This window comes from Chrysemys picta, chromosome 12, assembly GCF_011386835.1.
Source record: "Chrysemys picta bellii isolate R12L10 chromosome 12, ASM1138683v2, whole genome shotgun sequence".
In the NCBI taxonomy this organism is placed as follows: domain Eukaryota; kingdom Metazoa; phylum Chordata; order Testudines; family Emydidae; genus Chrysemys; species Chrysemys picta.
In genome coordinates this window covers 42162666-42176169 of record NC_088802.1, presented here as the reverse complement: position 1 = coordinate 42176169, position 13504 = coordinate 42162666, and the positions used below count along the sequence as shown (strand labels likewise).

At 49.3% G+C, this 13504-nt stretch overlaps 1 protein-coding gene across 8 annotated transcripts in view; it reads right to left on the bottom strand.

The window, feature by feature from the left end:
- Window positions 1-12713, bottom strand: part of FBF1 (Fas binding factor 1) — a 33926-nt gene extending 21213 nt beyond the window's left edge. For 3 of the 8 annotated variants that reach the window (XM_024101676.3, XM_024101679.3, XM_024101681.3), the window contains exons 1-12: window positions 12576-12713; window positions 10690-10809; window positions 9904-9931; window positions 8997-9038; window positions 8543-8633; window positions 7528-7588; window positions 6488-6538; window positions 5327-5471; window positions 3705-3788; window positions 3066-3095; window positions 1907-2020; window positions 980-1133 (exon numbers count right to left, since the gene is read on the bottom strand). In XM_024101676.3, the coding sequence (XP_023957444.1) occupies window positions 980-1133; window positions 1907-2020; window positions 3066-3095; window positions 3705-3788; window positions 5327-5471; window positions 6488-6538; window positions 7528-7588; window positions 8543-8633; window positions 8997-9038; window positions 9904-9931; window positions 10690-10692 (803 nt within the window). In that variant the 5' untranslated portion in view covers window positions 10693-10809; window positions 12576-12713. The remainder of the gene's footprint in view (window positions 1-979; window positions 1134-1906; window positions 2021-3065; window positions 3096-3704; window positions 3789-5326; window positions 5472-6487; window positions 6539-7527; window positions 7589-8542; window positions 8634-8996; window positions 9039-9903; window positions 9932-10689; window positions 10810-12575) is intronic. The other 5 variants (XM_024101678.3, XM_065562737.1, XM_042841136.2 and 2 more) reach the window with 4 other exon arrangements.
- Between the last annotated feature and the right edge of the window lie 791 nt (window positions 12714-13504).

Sequence of the window (13504 nt, the reverse complement as noted above, 5' to 3'; positions counted from 1 at the left end):
TGACGTGGTAGCGGCTGGCATAACCTTCTAGCATGTCTCTCTCAGTCTGAGCTGCTTCTGGTTCGTTTTATTTTTTTAATACCTATATATCTATGAAATTAAATTTTTAGCCCTTCTAGTTGCAAGGAAATATTTCCAATGCTGACCCACTGCAGGACAGCCTGAATGAGTCTGCAGCCAGCTAGCCTGAAACAATAGCTCTGAAGGGTGAGATTTGCTCTTGTTCATCTCAACAGGGTGTTACTTAGACTGGAAGTTCTTTGGGGAAGGCACTGTCCTTTTGTGCTGTGTTTGTACAGCGCCTGACACAATGGGGTCCTGGACCACCATGAGTGAGGTTCCTAGATGCGACTGCAATACAAATAATTAATAATCACAATCGTTTAAATGGGAACAAAGTTAACTATTTCATCGTTGCTCATTTCAGTCGATAATCCCACAGTAGAGCTGGATATGTGATCAGAACTTCAGTACCATGCCCCTCCTTCTCCCTTCCCCCTGTGTCCATGGCTTCGGTCCTGTCTGCACGACAAGCGCTACAACGGCACAGCTGTAGTGCTGCAATGAAGCTGTTGTAGCACAGACACTTCCTACATTGAGGGAAGGGGTTTTCCGTCAATGTAGCTAATCCAGCTCTCGGAGAGGCAGTAGCTAGGTCTTTTGGCGAGCTAGCCGGGCCTACAGTAGGGGTTAGGTCAATCTAACTATGGTGCTCGGGGGCAGAATTTTTCATAGCCCTGAGGGACGTCGCTAGGTTGATCTAATTTTTAAGTGCAGACCTGCCCTTCGACCCACTCCAGCGATACAGAATAGTCATAGCAGTGATTCGGCGTAGGTGATACATGCCCACGTAGCTCTGGGGTAACAAAGTACTTGTGATATTCTTCTGCTCTTTTTCAATCCCAGGCACTTAATGACTGAAACTCAGTGTGACTAGCTCATGAGTCACTCTGTACTTGATTTCCTGGCAACTCCTTACTCTTCTCCTTTCCTCTCCTGCTTCAGCTCTCCCGTCGGACTCTTGCCAAACCCCAGCGCATCCATCAGGTCATCCCCATCATCTTCAAATGTCAGCTCCTCCCTCCTCCGCACGGGAGCAACAGCGTGGCCAGGAGCCAAGGAGAGAGACATCCCTGTTAAACGGAAGGAAGATCTTTCTTAGCAGAGGCTGCTGGGTTTACAGCACTAGCTGAAATCACGCACGACGCTCGTCCCATTGTTGGGATCTTTGACGCCGTCGCCCGTAAATGGTTCTTTTGCAGCCAAAGAACAAATCACTGGGAAGCGACAGAGCATTAGTGCGCTGCTTTGCTGCACACTCTCTCGCTCTTTTGTAAAATGCATCTTTGGATGAATTTGGTGACCATTAACAAGGAGACGTTATTTAGCACTTGCCAGCCCTGGGGATGTTACAGGCTCTCAATCCTGCTTTGTAGGATTCCTGCTATCACAGTCTGCCCCCAGCCCTACCAACGCATCTCAGACCTATGGCAGCCCCGGCTATTCCAGACTTTACTTCCACACTCCCAGCACCTCCCGCTATACTAGTCCTGGATGTTCCCCTCTTTCCCAGCCGCTCTACCACCAGAACCCGAGCTTGACCCGCAGTGCCCTCACTATCCCAATCCTGGGCCACCCCAGAGATACCAAATATGCCTTGATTAAAAATCCATTGGGGTGAGACTAAAGCTAGGATTTGAACCCCAGTCCACAGAGGTGAAAGGTCAGTTCATTAATCTACTGTCCCACTTGTTGATAGTGAGAATGTCCGATACCCAGGGAGTCCCCGTAAAATGGACACGTTGATGATTTAAAAGGTGGGAAAAGCAGGGTGTTCATGCTACTGAAGCAAATTACGGAGCAGCCCAAACTAGTTCTGCGGACTAATTCTAGCACGACTCCATACCTTTGGCTGGGCCAGTACGTCTTTCAGGGCTGCTTTTGGTGCCTGTTGGAGGTAACTTCTTAGCAGCATCGTCCTCCTCATCCGATAAAAGCCCTGCCAAAGGATTGTCTAAATCTAGCAATCAGCCCATGGGAATAAAAGGGGAAAAAACAACTGGCATTTGGAAACTGTCTTCTTGGAGCTGGACTATCTGCAAAGAGCTAAATATCAAGACCACCATCTATAACTGGGGATTCTGCACGAGCCAGAACTTGCTCCTGTTGGGCGTCACTGGCAAAATTCAATGGGTCCTTGTGTTTGTATTAGCGCTTGGGAGCGAACTCCTCCTAGGGGTACCTGGAGTTGCAGGCTGAGCTATATTGTCATTGGGAAAGACAGTTTAGCCTATTTTTGCCATAAAGTCTTGGATCTCTCCTATGACCTCAATGTCGGTGTCATGTGAATTTGGACAGTCTCAAAATGCCTATTCCTTGGATGGCAGCTTCCACTGGTGATAAAACACAGCTGTGAATTCAGATTCTGTAAGGAACCCGGTAGACCTGAATCTCTCTGGATTTGGGTGACCTCCAGTATCTCAAGAGTTCTATGTATGTTCATGATTTTCTACCCTATTGTCTTCCCTTAAGGGATAATTTATGGGGCTGAAATCACTTGAGATCAGGCCCTCTCTTTGCACTTGCCCTGTCCAGGTATGGAAATGCCACGAGGCCAGTTCTCACATTATCTTAGCCCCAGAGGTAGCTGTCTATTGGCCTGATCCAAAGCCCAGTGAAGTCACTGGGATTCTTTCCACTGATTTCAGTAGGCCCTAGAACAGGTAGCATAGACTCCTGGTTAAAGCATAGGACTGGAAAAATAAGGAGACATGGATTCTATTTCCAGGTGCTGCACCTCAGTTTCACCATCTATAAAGCTGGTATAATTCCTACCTTGCTCACAGGGGTGGGGGGCATTTAAACTATTAATGCTTGTCAAGCATTATACTTCTACAAAACGTTCTATACAAAGATCTCAGTGTGTTACATAGATCATCATTTCAAAAGACATGTGACAATATAACCCTAAATACAGTGCTCCCAGGAATCCCATCCAAAGACCAGAGCTCACCCACACACCCCACTATAGGATAGTTTTTAAGCCAGGTTCCCTGTTCTCTTACGTGGTTGATTTTTAGACTCATCCTCGTCGTCTGTTGAGTAAAGAGAAATGGGAGAGAGAAGATGCAAGGCAGAGTAATGAACTGAAGTCAAATTCACACCCCCACACTCCTTTATCTGTATGGCATGGTTTTCTCGTGTTACCATGACAAGCTGCTGTAGAGTTTTTCCTATCTTATGTTCCCCTCATATACATTTGGCAGTGAGATTTACGTGAATTTAGTGCTGAGAGTGGTGCCTAGAGAACTTGTATGGGATTCTCACATTGCCCCATGACCCCAGTTTGCCTCAACTCCGACCTGTAGAGGGCACCGTTGAGCATGAGAAGGTACTCGGTGTTCATGGCCCATGTAGTCCTTGGCGCCTCTACCAATCCTAGTGATGATTTGTGTGCTATGGACACATTGGGAACCGCAGTAGGAGATCAGCAACTCATTTCCCACTGGTCACCCTCGTGGTACTTTGAGCTGGAGGAGGTTTAAACTGGTGACCTAGAGGAGAAAGACTCTGTCTGTGCCCTGTTACCCATTGACTCTTGCAGCAAACTTATCCTTAAAGGAGATGAAGATCTACTAGTTTCCCAGTAAATTAAAGGCGAGAGTCAAGCTGCGAGAGCACAACTGTACCCGCCCAAATCCTACCTTCAAAGGAAAACTTCTTGTACTGCCTCTGGGGGGTGGTGGGAGTGGAGAGGGGTTTCTTTTCAATTCCAGTGGCAGACTCTCCTACAAAAACCATCAGATAGGGGGGTTTGCAGACAGACAGGCAGAGCCTCTTCACTGTCCATGCTCCCCCCCCACGTATGGAAATAAGCTATTCAGAGTAAATACAGGGTTAACATTTCCAGCTAGGAGCTTATTTTACTCTCTGCAGTAACCTGAGCACGCATACAACAAGATACAATTCCCCCGAGGGATTCAAGGGTTGGAATATCTTTGGTGCAAGGGCTCCTCATGTGGAATCTCCGTCTCTGGAGATATTTAAGAGTAGGTTAGATAAATGTCTATCAGGGATGGTCTAGACAGTATTTGGTCCTGCCATGCGGGCAGGGGACTGGACTCGATGACCTCTCGAGGTCCCTTCCAGTCCTATAATCTATGAATCTATGAATCTATAAAACCATCTCCCCTCTGGTAATGTTCTGATCCTGATCCTTAGTTTGTAGATGGATCCTTTATAACCAGTGAGGCCAAAAACCTGGCCGCCAACTTGGGTAACGTTCTGCTGTGGGTCTGAACGCTGCAGCTCCGGTTCCTCTCTCACTAGAATCTGTGCCTCCAACTGTCTTCTACAGTAGGTTGCAGCCATACTGCTCAAAAAGGACCCATGTCAAGTCCCCCTCGAACACGATCTGTTTGGGAGCAGCCCCACCCTAAGAGGCTGGATATCAGTGTCCATGGAGCTTTATTAGAAGTGTTTCCAGGCACAGCTAATGCATGCAGGCAGGTCGTATGCCACCTAGAGTGCTACAATGTGGTCCAGAGCCACACTCATCTTTAACGCAGGTGTGCAGTGCCACACAGTCTACAGGTCTCAGTGAGCCATGATCCGTCTCCGTCTGGGCAGCCTGTCTGATTGGATCCAGGCAGAGATCACTGGGACCTGTAGATTCCTGGGGCAGCACCTGTGTCTGAAGAGGATGACAGCTATAGTCTTGCATCTGAAGAAGTGAGGTTCTTACCCACGAAAGCTTATGCTCCCAATACTTCTGTTAGTCTTAAAGGTGCCACAGGACCCTCTGTTGCTTTCTACAGATTCAGACTAACACGGCTACCTCTCTGATAGCTATAGTCTGCTTCATGTTATGAGAATAAGGTGCAACCCACAGACTCTGGAAAAGTAGCCTGTGTGGCCCTTGGCTGGGCAAAGTCTGGGTGCCCCTAGGTTTATCACTGCATGTAAGTGAGCAGCAAGGGCTGGTTCTAAGTAGGGAACAGTCACTATTTTATTATAATATTGTAGTGCCGAGCAGCCCCAGACATGACCCAGGACTCCATTGTGCTAGGCGCTGTACAAATGCACACAAAACTCTGTGTTTTTAATGTTCACAAATGCAAGCCACTGAACATATTTTTAGGCCGTGGTTCAGGTGTAAAACAGATCAAATCCAGCTTTGGTCATGGGACAGTCCCTGTCCTGGAGGATATTCTAGAATCAAATATTCAAAGCCCCAGAGGGCAACAGCTTCATTCAAAGCCCTTTTGCAATCAGCCAGGCCGGATATAAAGGAAGCGCTAGCAGAGGGTCAGCTCATCGCACTCACCTTTCTCAACAGTCGTTAGCTTCCCTGAAGTTTTTGCCAGATCACCTGAGGATTCAAGTTTCTCGGAACCCTTTGCCATTGTCCTCCCAGCCCCAGAACTAGACTTCTTTATGCCTAGGAGATCAGCTTCCATGTCATCCATCTCCTGGGAATAAAAAGAACATACATGGGAGCATGAAGAACTGAGCTGATGCCCCGGTGCTCAGGTAGTAGAGCATGTGGACACCGCCTTGTTTTGACATGATATACTTGAACAAGTGAATATGGACATTTAAACTAAAACTGGGCTGCAGGATGTGCCGCCTTTCTTATCTGCTGGCCAGGGATCGTGTCTGCTCTGGAAGGATTTATCCACAGGGTGGCCAGTGGACCTTCATCCCAAACCTGGTTCCCAGTCCAGCTCTAGTCCAAATCACTCCCCAGAGAAGCAAGGGCAGCAGATCTGCCCAGCCTGCATTCTTCACCTTGGGTGGCCACAGGGTGTGGCAAAGACTGTGCCACAAAAAGCACATGGCAACGCCAGCAAATGTACTAGCCTCCCTATTTTTCAATACTCACCAGTGGGGAGGTTTTTAACTGGATGTGGCTGGGAAATATTTAAGGAGGAAAAATAAACCGAGGCCTGATGCTGCGAGCCTTCTGCATACACATAAAGTTCATTGCCAGGTCTCAAAGCGCTGATCTAAAGAGGTCCCAGAAACCAAGGACACAACATGGGTCTCTATGAAGAAAACCTCTTGGAGGAAGAGGTTACAATTAAACACTGATTAAGAGAAACAGGGCTGCAGACCAAGGGCATGTCTATACAGCAATGAGAGGTGTGGCTGCAACATAGACAGATACACCCAAGCTAGCTTTGACCTAGCTAGATCGAGTAAGAACAGCAGTGAAGAGGGGACACAGGTGGCAACAGGGATTGTACAAGCCTGCCTGGGTTCCTGTGTATGTACTCAAGCCATTAGCCCGCCTTGCCGCGGCTTCACTGCTATCATTATTCAAGCTAGCTAGATCAAAGGTAGCCTGAGTACGTCTACATGTGCTGCAGTCATCCCCTGACTGCAGTATAGACATACCCCAAGAGGAAGAAGTCAGAAGTTAGTTCTAGCATGTCACAGCCACGGTCAGTGCAGTTCGAAGACTAGTGATGTTTTATTCACTTACCTTCAGGGTCTCCAGCAAAGCTTGTGGGTCTACATCTGAGAGGTCGGATTCCTGAGTGCAAAGTCAGGAGAGATGAGATCACACTAACACACATGTAGCACCAGAGGAGGCTCAAGAAAGCCCAATGCACACAAAAGGCATGTTTTTATTTTGCTTAAGTATTTTCACTTGCCTTGGCACGCTCTGCATTCGTTGTTAAATGCCATGTTAAATGCCATCTATTCTATATCTAGTCCAAAGTGGAAATGAGCCAGGAAGTAAATCAGACAGGCTGTCCTGTCTGCGTTTAAAATAAAGCACCAGGGACTCGGACTGACCAGGTTACAGTGGAGGTAGCGTGTCTACAGCAGTTACACAAGGAGCTTAGGAGTCACGACTTCTGGGTTCTGTTCCTGGCTCTACCACTGATTCACTGTGATCCTGGGAAAGTCACTTCAACTCTCTGCATCTCAGCTTTCCTCATGTGTAATACAGGGGTAATAATACACACCCAACTCCCAGGAGCACTATAAGGCCTATTTCAGTCCTGTTTGTAAAGTGCTTTGAGATCCTTTCATTATGTGTCTTCTGAGGCTTGGGAATTTTTCAGTTCCTTAGGAGAACATGGGTGTTTGGGAAACCCTTGAGCCAAGGAACTTTGTTTCCTTGCTGAAATCGGACTGTGATTGGTGGAAGTGACACTACACCAGGAAGAAAACCTGGATTTTTGCTTTGCTTATCACCAAACAGTGCTTTGTGATACTTTGTCTGATGGGCATTAACTGTATTCCAATGTAAGTCATCCACCAGGGCTCAGCACCAACTAGGATGTTTGCTTTTCATTCTCCCACCATCCATCCCCATTTTACAACAACTAGAGGGACATCCAAATAAGATCTGCAGTCAATGGGACTCCTAGAATTAAATGAATCCCTATGGGAACTCGGCGGACTTCAGTGACATTACAGCAGGGCTGAATTTGGTTCTGTGTGTTCATTAGGAACCTCCCCTCACTCAAACTCTCTCTCCTCCTTACCAGCCCCCCCCAGGCCTTAGTTCACCTCTGCTCCTGCACCTTCCTCCGCAGCCATCTTGCTGAAGACACCATCCTCCAAAATGGACCTGCAACACATGCAGGAGGATTAGGAACCGCCCTGCTACTTGCAGCACACAATCCCAAGAAAGGAGGCCAGGCAGGAGGTTACTGCAGAAGCAGGGCCAGCTCCAGGGTTTTGGCCGCCCCAAGCAGCCAAAAAAAAAAAAAAAAGCCACGATCACAATCTGTGGCAGCAATTCGGCGGAAGGTCCTTAGCTCCCAGTGGGAGTGAGGGATCGTCCGCCGAATTGCCGCCGAATCGCTGGACCTGCCGCCCCTCTCCGGAGTGGCCGCCCCAAGCACCTGCTTGCCAAGCTGGTGCCTGGAGCCGGCCCTGTGCAGAAGCCATCTGCAGTCTGAAGGAGGGACATGTCTCACTCACAGGGAGAGAAGACTGGGAGATGTCCCTGCAGGGCAGGAGTTATTCTGATCTTTACAAGAGGAGTGTAGGTGGAGTTATGCTAGTGCTAGGATGCTATTTCTTCAGACAGAGCTAAACACTGCCCTCAGCGTCACCTGCATAACTTTATTAAATGGGGTCCTATTATTGCAGTAGGCTGGTGCAGCTGAGGGAAGAATACACCCGTCAGAGGGATGGAGATTTGAGAGCCAGTGGGATCTGGGCACCAAACTCCTCGTTGTGCCTTTGAAAAAATCTCCCCCCAAAGCAACAACTGTCAAGTCCCAAAATAAATGACTAGTAGCAAGAAGTGAAACACAGGACATGGATGAGGAGCTCATGGGGTGCAGGGACACCAGCAAGCAGCGTGGTTTGAGCATTGGCCTGCTGAACCCAGGGTTGTGAGTTCAATCCTTGAGGGGGCCATTTAGGGATCTGGGGCAAAAATCTGTCTGGGGATTGGTCCTGCTTTGAGCAGGGGGTTGGACTAGATGACCTCCTGAGGTCCTTTCCAATCCTGACATTCTATAAGTCTCCCTCTTCGATCTCTTATTTAATAGCGTGATTCAGACGTACTCACTTTTTGCTGGCTTTGGAGATGATGTCCCTGGTTCTCCTTCCACTGCCCCCAAGGTGCTGGGAAGGCTTGTTGGATTTAATGGGGGTTTCGTCTAGAAACAAATCATGGAGAATATGGAACTTGCTCCAGACCTTTGCTCCGAAAGCTGCATATCAAGTACCACCTTCACTACTAACCCCCCTCCCACACTGATGTCAGCTGAGGAGCCAAGGACTGAATGGACTGCATGGAAATTAAACATCCCTTTTACCGAGGGGGGGTCCCTAGAGGACAGGGTTGATGCACCGTGGCAGGGGAAGTTTGTGCTTCCACAGCCAGTGCTGTAGCTGCTCTATGAAGAAATAGAAGGCTTCATTCTCCAAGGTTGCCAAGCCAGCACGTCTCACCAGCTCTACATCCACATGGGGGGGGAGGGAGGAAAGCACCTTTTCAATGTCAGTGAAAGAGCATTTACCATCATCTCCCAGGAGGTCACTGAGCATGTCCTGGATGGAACCTAGAATGAAACAGAGCAAGGTCATCCCATGAGGGGAGCTGGGCAACACGTGGAATAAAAGCAGTTTTTCAGACATTCAGAGAGCACTTGGTCTAATCGAAAGCCTCCAATCTCAAGCACATATGCATCATCAGCATAAGGTCTGGGGTTCCTCCTGGTCAGCCTAAAGATGATGGATGAAATCCTGGCCCGACTGAAGTTGACGGCAAAACTTCCACTGACTTCAATGGGGCCAAGTTTCCAGCCCATATCTTGTGAACATAAGAAAGTGTGGCCCAGATGGGGCTCTCGATAGAGAAGTTTGCCCTCACCTGGCCAAAGTAGGGGATTTCTTTATTTATTAGATTTGCAAGATGCCCACCCCCCATCACTCAGTCGCTGGGCACACGTAGAGATTAAAGTAATCTAATGAGGCTCTCGTTCTAATATGTGAAGGACCCACAAAGGCTTAGAAAGCCAGAAGCTGTTCTGTACTGTGGCAGCGTATAATGGAGGGAGACAGCCTCTGTCATATCAACAGGGAATTGAGGCTGATGGGGGGAAGAACAAGTTGAGGTTGATCAAGGTATAGTCTCCACTGGATCTGCATAATTCCCCATGGGAGGGAAACATGCCCCTATGTGCAAGGTTGCCTGATTTAAGAGGCAGCTGAATTCCACCCCTGATTCAGCAATGCCTTAATACAAGCAATACTAACACTTCGCATGTTCATATCTTGGAGACAAGGAACCTGAAGCCAGTAGCCAGGATTCCCCCTTGTACCTGTGGGGGTGTCAGTGACCCCTCAGCGTTGGTGTACCTTTACCCCACCTCTTCTCAAACAGCCCAAAGGGTGGTGTAGTGAGAAACACACATGTGTACATACCTTTTAAACCTTTCTTGGGTTTTGCAGCCTAACAGAAAAAGAAAAGTTCCCTTGTTACAAGAATAAAAGCACTGAAAGCAAGACTTGTCGTCTAACTTGGACTTTTCATGCAAGCTGTTAATTCTCTGCATCACAGAACTGCCGTTCAGATAATTCATGGGCCAGATTCATCCCACATCTGACATGTCACGATCACCACAGTATGGGCTTGAATAGGGACTGGGAGTGGCTGGCTCACTACAGAAGCAGCTTTTCCTCTCCTGGAATTGACACCTCCTCATCTATTATTGGGAGTGGACTACATCCACCCTGATTGAATTGGCCCTGTCAACACTGGTTCTCCACTTGTGAAGTAACTCCCTGCTCTCCATGTGTCAGTATATAATGCCTGCATCTGTAACTTTCACTCTATGCATCCGAAGAAGTGAGGTTTTTACTCACGAAAGCTTATGCCCAAATAAATCTGTTAGTCTTTAAGGTGCCACCAGACTCCTTGTTGTTTTTGTAGATCACCACAGTGAACTCTGGATCATCCATCTAGGAAGTCAGACTCCTCCACGCAACCCCAAGCAACACTAGAAATCCTCCTCAATGGAGTCTGCACCAGGTAATGAACAAAGATTACTATAGGAGACTGCAACCACCATAGTTCCTTCTGAGCAAACGGGATTTGCCATCAAAACCTGCCAGCACACCTGAGCCAGTACATGTCACAGAATGAAATCAAAGTGATTCTGTTCTAGAGGACATGAGACTGCTATCCAATAGTGTTTACTTTATCCTTACCATCTCATGGCTTCTAACAGTTCTCCCTCACCGGTGATTCAGTTTATACAGCCCTTCAGTCTTCACCTTCACATACTGTAGAATCCTTTAGTACAGCGCTCATATATACTTGATCCTCACCTAGGGAAAGGGAGAGTTAAAACTTCCTGATTCACTTTCATGTTCAACAGGAGCTTTGTGAAATGGAATTCCTTTTGCAGTCGAGACGTCAAGTTTTCGACCCCCTGCTTTCTCAGACTCACTCATTAGAATAAAGTGATTTCCTTAGGAAAACCATAAAATGCTTCAAAGCCATTAACAAGTTAATTAAGCCTTGAAATACTCCTGTGTGATGGGTAAATGTGATTATTCCTGTTTCATACATGTACATTTAGGCACAGAGAGTGTGTCAGTGATTTGCCTGTCTGCTTATCTTTCGGGATTGCTTGTCAAATACTCACCAAACTAATATTTGGGGGCTAAGTAAATCCAGTCAAATGGCAAACCAGGGGCAGGGCTAGGAATATAATCCACATCGTCTGCTGTGCCCCAAACCCCAGAGTATCCTTCCTCTCACACTAAATTAAGCATTTTTTTGATTGCCTATAAAGTAGACATACCCAAACTTCACTCAGCTGTGAGCCCCATGGGCACCTTGCCAGGATCGGGAAGGTCACATTCAATTTGTATAAAATGGAGCAGATTATAATCATCCTTGATTTGATTTAAAGAGGTATAGCCCACAGAAACTCCAGATCCCAGCATGCAATGCTGCTTCTTGATCTGATCGGTCTAGTAATACACAGATGTGGACTGAAAAGACTGCAGGTCCCAGCATGTAATGCTCCTCGAGCCAAGCAGCCCTTTAACACACAGAATACAGCCTGCAGCAACAGCAGGCCCTGCTCAGCTCCATCTTGCTTCATGTAACCCTGAAGCAGGGATGTGGGCTTCAAGTTCCCAAGCACAACATGCATCTACTGCTTGGATCAAGATGGAGCACTGCATGTTGGGACCTGATATGTCCACATACAGCTTGGCTCAGGGTGGGCCTTGGACTTGGTCTTGTCTGTGACCTGTGTCCTCTTTAGTAAACACAGGCCCTGCAGACAGCATTTAGATCACACTTCATTCAAATCATTATCGCTGCCATCCTGATTGGAGGCAAGTGCCTCCTACAGGAGTTAAAACCCACTGTCCACTTGCCAGTGGCAAGTAGCAACTTTCTCTCACGAATGGAGGAATCTGGTTTAGCAGCTTGTGCAAACTTTCAGGAGCGTTTCTAGCCGCCAGATCAGTGATCTCTTCCTGAGTCTGCAGACAGACAGTTCCATTGCCCCAGTTACTGCTCAGGGCCGTCCATGTTCCAGTCGCCTCCATTTCCACCCGGGCTTTTCAGAACCCCCTGGGCAGCAATGAAGCTGGGATCACTGGCATGGGGGTCACTCACTCTGCTGCTCCTGGGGAAAGCTCTGAGCAGCAGCAGAGGAAGAGGCGCTGGGGGATGGAGAGGGAAGAGCAGCAGGTGGGAGGAGAGGAACAGAGGGAAAAGCCCTTTCCAACAGCAGGACGGGCTGGTTGGTTTCAAGGGGCTCAGACACCGACCGACTAGCCAGGGGCTGGTACAGAAAGTGACGCCCCCAAGCAGCTGAGCTGATGGCGTTAGAGCGCCCCCAGCCCTGCCCCTGGCTAGCAGGGGGTCTCTGCCCCGCTTCCCTGCACCCCCGCGGCTCAGGCTCCATGGCCGGGCACCGGCCCGCCCCGGATAGCGCCCGAAGCGCGGCGGGGGAGCACCCTGGTTACCATAGCGCCCAGCCTCCAGCCCGAGAACACCCCCCACCCCCGGGGGCGGGCAGACCGCCACACCCCCCAGCGCCCGGAGACAGGCAACACACTCCAGCTCTCACCCTCTGGCCGCAGGGATCCTGCCCGGACACCGGGAGCCGAGATCCCAAGGGACTCCGGGAGTTGTAGTTCCTTAGCCAGTTTCTTTCTTGGAGAGCCGGCTCTGGAGCAGGAAAGGAACTACATCTCCCAGCATTCCCTTGGTGGCTATCAACAGGAAAGGGAGGGGGAGGGAGTAGAGAAGCTGTCCGGGCTGATGAGACCCCAGTCCCGGTGGGCGGCGCGGTGAGCTGCTGCCCAGCCTCCGAAATCATCCAGGCTGCACCTTCTCCGCGAATACGTGCTAGCTGAGAGGTGCATGGGAACTGGGGGTCCCTGCTGCAGGGGGTGGGCCTCTCAGGTACTTAAAGCCATGGCCTGGAAGAGAGAGAAGCACCTAACTGCAGAGTCTCCGGCTGCCTAGGGCCAGCAATGAGTATTGGGAGTCCCTAGTGCTGCAAGGTTCAAGCATGCTCAGGCTGGGAATTGCCCCCGCTCCTAGGACTAATAACTAGGGTTGCCAACTTTCTAATCGCACAAAACCGAACACCCTAGCCCTAGCTTTGCCCAGTCCCCGAGACCCCACACCCCACTCACTACATTCTCCCTCCCTCCTTCCCATGGTCTGGGGCAGGGGGTTGGGTTGGAGCAGGGGGTGCAGGCTCTGGGCAGGGGGTACAGGCTCTAGGGTGGAACCGGGGATAAGGGGTTCAGGGTGTGGGAGGGGACTCTGGGCTGGGGGAGTGGGATGCCGGGGGGGGGGGGGGTTTGAGAGCTCCGGCTGGGGTTGTAGGCTCTGGGGTGGGGCTGGGGATGAGGGGTTTGGGATGCAGGAAGGGTTTTTTGGGGGGTGAGCTCAGGACAGGGGCTCAGGTTGGAGCGTGGGCTTATCTCGGGCAGCTCCTGAGCAGCAGGGCTAAGGCAGGATCCCTGCCTATCCTGGCACTACACT